At 36.2% G+C, this 4,832-nt stretch overlaps 1 protein-coding gene across 1 annotated transcript; it reads right to left on the bottom strand.

Moving 5' to 3' along the window:
- Nucleotides 1-3,332: 3,332 nt before the first annotated feature.
- On the bottom strand, nucleotides 3,333-4,535 carry LOC129235212 (uncharacterized). Its single transcript, XM_054868917.1, has one exon. The coding sequence runs from the start codon at nucleotides 4,533-4,535 to the stop codon at nucleotides 3,333-3,335; it is 1,203 nt and encodes a 400-aa protein (XP_054724892.1).
- Between the last annotated feature and the right edge of the window lie 297 nt (nucleotides 4,536-4,832).

Raw genomic sequence — 4,832 nt, forward strand, 5'->3', positions numbered from 1 at the left:
CGCTGCGTTCTATCATCAACCGGTTACCGTATTAATAAGAAGCACGTGATCATTAGGTGTCACGTGATCGATTAACCGGTAGCTACCAGTTGAGCTCAGCGAACGCAAGCATTCCTTGCGTTCGACGAACCTCACCGGTCAACCGGTTACTAACCCCAGCGTTCTATGATCAACCGGTTACTATTCTAAGCAGTTGATTGGAGCACGTGATCATTAGCTGTCACGTGGTTAACTAACCGGTAGCTACCGTAACGTAAGCATTGAGAGCGTTTCAAAATTCGCCGCCGGGAACATTGGGCGCCGAGCATTTTAGGCCCCGTGAATACTGGGCACAATATGCTTGGCGCCCAAAGTTCCCGGCGCCCAAAATGCTCGACGCCCAAAGTTCCCGGCGCCCAAACTGCTCGGCGCCCAAAGTTCCTGTCGCCCAAAATGCTCGGCGCCCAAAGTTCCCGGCGCCCAAAATGCTCGGCGCCCAAAGTTCCCGGCGCCCAATCTTCCTAGACCGCTTCGACCATGCTTTCCAGAAGGATTGTGAAATTTGTGATGTTAGCATCTTTCACCAATGCTAATTTTCTCATTGGTAACATCAGGCTCAGGTACTCTCTTTAACTCCGAGCCAATGAGAAAATAACCAGTTGTCAGAACACAATAGTCAACAGCACAATCTGATGCGGAAACAAGTGGTCTGGAATTCAGCGCTGCTTCCACTTCAGCTAAGACAGTAGAAAACTCCTCAACAGTTAATATCTGTGATTTCATTACTCTTCGCAAGTGAAATTTCATCGCTTTTACTGCGACTTCCCAGAGGTCACCATAATGGCCCTTATGAAAATGGTCTATAGAATTCTATAAAAAAATTCTTTAGAAATACCTATATAGAGTCTTATAGAATTATGGCCCAATTTTCTATAGGCCGTTTTCTATAGAATTCTATAGAGAAAAATTCTATAGGTTTCTATAAAATTAGTTCTATAGAATTCTACATACTTCTTATAGAATTCTATAGAGTTATTTTTATAGAATTCTATAGAGCTGCCCTATAGAAAATTGGGCCATAATTCTATAAAACTCTATACAGGTATTTCTTATAGAGTATCTGTAGATCTTCTTATAGAGCCTATATAGATCTTCCTATACAGCCTCTAGATCCTATTAAGAGTCTCATAAAACACAATGACAATGCTTTACATATTTAATATACGTTTGACAAAACTAAATTATGCCTAAAAATATGAGGTGCAGCAATTTATTACAACGATTACACATTATTGTTAGATAAAGACACTTCATAACACTGGACAGTGGTACTATTTGGGAGTGCTAATTAAATATTAAAACCCCTATCACTATAAAAAAAAAAAAAACAATGTTAACACGTCCAAACTTTCGGTTATTGTTACTTACATATAAATTTATAACGCAAAAATCACTAATAAATTAATGTCATTACTCCTTTATTTAGTAAAATCAAATGCTATTTCCGATGCATAATGAAGTTCATTCTGGATTTAAAATTCAAGTCTTGTTTTATAACTACTATTTATAAGTTTTTTCATTCCCAATTTGTTTAATATAACAATAAAAATACAAATATAACAAAACAACACAAAAATAATACATACTTTTAACGAATTCGGCAAGGTTCAGCCATTTTCATCGCAAAACGCTTAGAGGATAGCACGTGCAAGATGGACGCTATCGCCGGCGCCGTTCGGGGCAGAAAAGGGAAAACAGACTGGCGCATGCGCAAAGAGATTGAGAGAAATACTTCTGGCAAACTCTCGCGACAAAATACGGAGTTGCATCTTGGAACTTTGATTATTTTATTTACTAAACCTTGACAAGAATTTTTACGAATTCTCACATTTTTAGAATTAATTTCATTGTTTAGAAGTTTTATTATTACTATAAAATAACTTAAACATTGTAAATAATAAATAATTTTTAATCTTTTATGAGTATATTTTTTTTATTTAATTAAGTTTGATTTTTTTCATCGAACTATGACAAAATGCAACAGTATTATTATTAAAGACCATACTACAATCCGCCCTTGTAATAAAAAATATGACCTTAACAAATAATTAATTGTTAAAACAATTATTCTTAAAATTAAATAGATTAATTAGGAATTAAACCATTTCATTTTAGGGATTAAACTTCCTAATTAATTAGGGCTTTTTAGGCTTCCTAAACTAGAAGTATTATATAAACACTAATAAAAACTATAATTGTAAACAAAATGAACGAATTCTCAACTTTTTACAAAATTCTACAGTAAGGGAAGTTTTCTGAACAAATTCTATAGAATTTTATAGAATTTATTATGTATAGAAACCTTATGCTCAAATTCTATAGCAGTTTCTATAGAACTTTATAGAAGAAATTCTCTATAGAAACTTCATTCTCAAGTTCTATATGGATATCTATAGAATTATATAGAAATAATTTCTATAGGAACTTTCTTATAGACTTCTATATAATTTTCTATAGAATTCTATTAAGCTCTATCAACCATTTTCGTAAGGGGGGGAGCTGATGGAATGTTCTGCTTCCACGACACACCTTTATCGGCTAGATATTGACCAAGATCTCTTGAACACGCTTTCCAATAATTTTTCGCACCGATGTAGTTGGTTTCACAGTCACTGTATATTTCCAGAGGTTTTCCTCTGCGAGCGATGAATCTCTTCAAAGTTGACATACACGCTTCAGGTCGCTTACTATTTCAAGATGCACGGCCTTAACAATAAAACACACAATTATGCACACGTACATTTTTAACGCTTTAACTCCTCTTCCACGACGAGGGGTAACAAGAAACGGTCCAGCGAAATCTGTACCACATTTCAAAAAGGCTCTTCCAGGATTCACTCTAGCTGACGGTAAATTTGCCATTATTTGTTGCGAAAATTCCGAACGAAATCTACAACAAGTTACACAGTTTCTCACTACTTTACGAATTGCAGATCTTGCACACACGATCCAATACTTCTGTCGAATTGATGCACTAAGTAATTGTATACCTGCATGTAAGTACGTTATATGGTAGTATCTTATGATCATTTCAGTCACAGGATGTTTCTTTGGCAGTATAAGAGGATGCTTTACACTCTCTGCCAAATTTGCATTTTTCAAACGTCCGCCAACTCTAAGTAGGCCTTCACTGTCAATGAAGGGATTTAACTGTGACGAATTTCCAGACTTCAAAACTTTCACTTTCTCTAAAGTTGCAATCTCAGTACTAAACACAGTTCTCTGTACTGCTTTAATTACTTGGTCATGCGCCTCTCGCAACTCATCAACTTGAAGAAATGAAGAATTAACTTTCATTCCTCGAGCATTTCCAATAAATCTAAGACACCATGCAACAATTCTTTGCAATTTACTCCAAACCAAAATTCTATTGTACAAATTTCGACCAGTTCCACCTGAACAACCATAACATTAGTTACTTCACTTCTTTTCTCCCGTAAAACCTCTACATTGTCACCACTCGCAGATTTGAACACCTGCTCCGGCCATCCTTCACAACTCTCCTGAAGCCAATCTGGTCCTAACCTCCACAATTTATTCAACAACAGATCTTCCATTGAAATTCCTCTAGTTAGTAAATCTGCTGGATTTTTTTCCGAGGGGCAAAATTTCCAGTCGCTGGGATTCGACTTCTCCTGAATCTCCAAAACACGATTTGCTACAAACATTTTCCAACGCTTGGCACAACCCTTTACCCAGTACAACACAATCAAAGAGTCAGTCCAATACATAATATTTTGAATCATGTCTACGAAAACTGTCTTGAGATAACTTCCCAATCTAGAACCTATCACAAGGGCCATCAACTCTAAGCGAGGTAACGTTAATTTCTTTAGCGGTGCTACTCTACTCTTTGACAACACAAAAGGCACCTTATACTTCCCATATTTATTACGAAACTTGAAATATACAACAGCTCCATACGCCCTCAATGACGCATCACAAAACACGTGTACTTCAGCCTTCTCACCAACACAGCTTTCTAAACAATGCCTAGGGATTTTTATTTCACTCATTTTGTCAGTTTCTCCACACCACTTCACCCATTTTTCTCCCAAGTCTTCTGGCAACTCTTCATCCCAATCAATTGCTCTCTCCCAAATTTCCTGAAACAATAACTTAATACGTACAACAAACGGAGCAATCAACCCAACCGGATCAAAAATACTAGCTGCAGTCTGTAAAACGCACCTCTTACTGTTCTTCAATGATTTCAATCCTTTAAATATCCCTTTTAGATCCAACGACAACTCATCTTGCTCTTGATTCCAGTTCAACCCCAACACTTTCACTTGGCTAACATCAACCGACTCCCGTTCCTTTAGTCCCGTCTGCACCCATAGTTCTTCTAACTCTTTATTGTTAGACCTCAATTTCCTCAAGTTAAAACCTCCTTCCTTCAGAATAGTTACAGCATCAGATGACAAATTTAAAACTTCGTTCACACTATTTCCACCAAAATACAAGTCATCAACATACAGCGAAGATTTTAACATCTCAACTGATTTAAAGTGTGTATTCTCAAACTTCTGAATGTGATGTTTAATTGTAGCACTTAGAATAAAAGGAGACGGTTTGCAACCGAATGTTACTCTTTTCATTTGCATGTATTTAAATTCCTCACTAGGACTATCTGAATACCAAAGAAATTTTAAAAACTTTCTATCTCTTTCGGAAATACCTATCATTAAAAATGCTTTCTCAATGTCTGCATTTAAGGCTATCTTGAATTTACGAAAATTTCAAATGATATCAAGTATATTTGGATTTAAATTCGGGCCAGTTTCTAAACA

The sequence above is a fragment of the Uloborus diversus genome, chromosome 2 (genome assembly GCF_026930045.1).
Source record: "Uloborus diversus isolate 005 chromosome 2, Udiv.v.3.1, whole genome shotgun sequence".
Lineage (NCBI taxonomy): Eukaryota > Metazoa > Arthropoda > Arachnida > Araneae > Uloboridae > Uloborus > Uloborus diversus.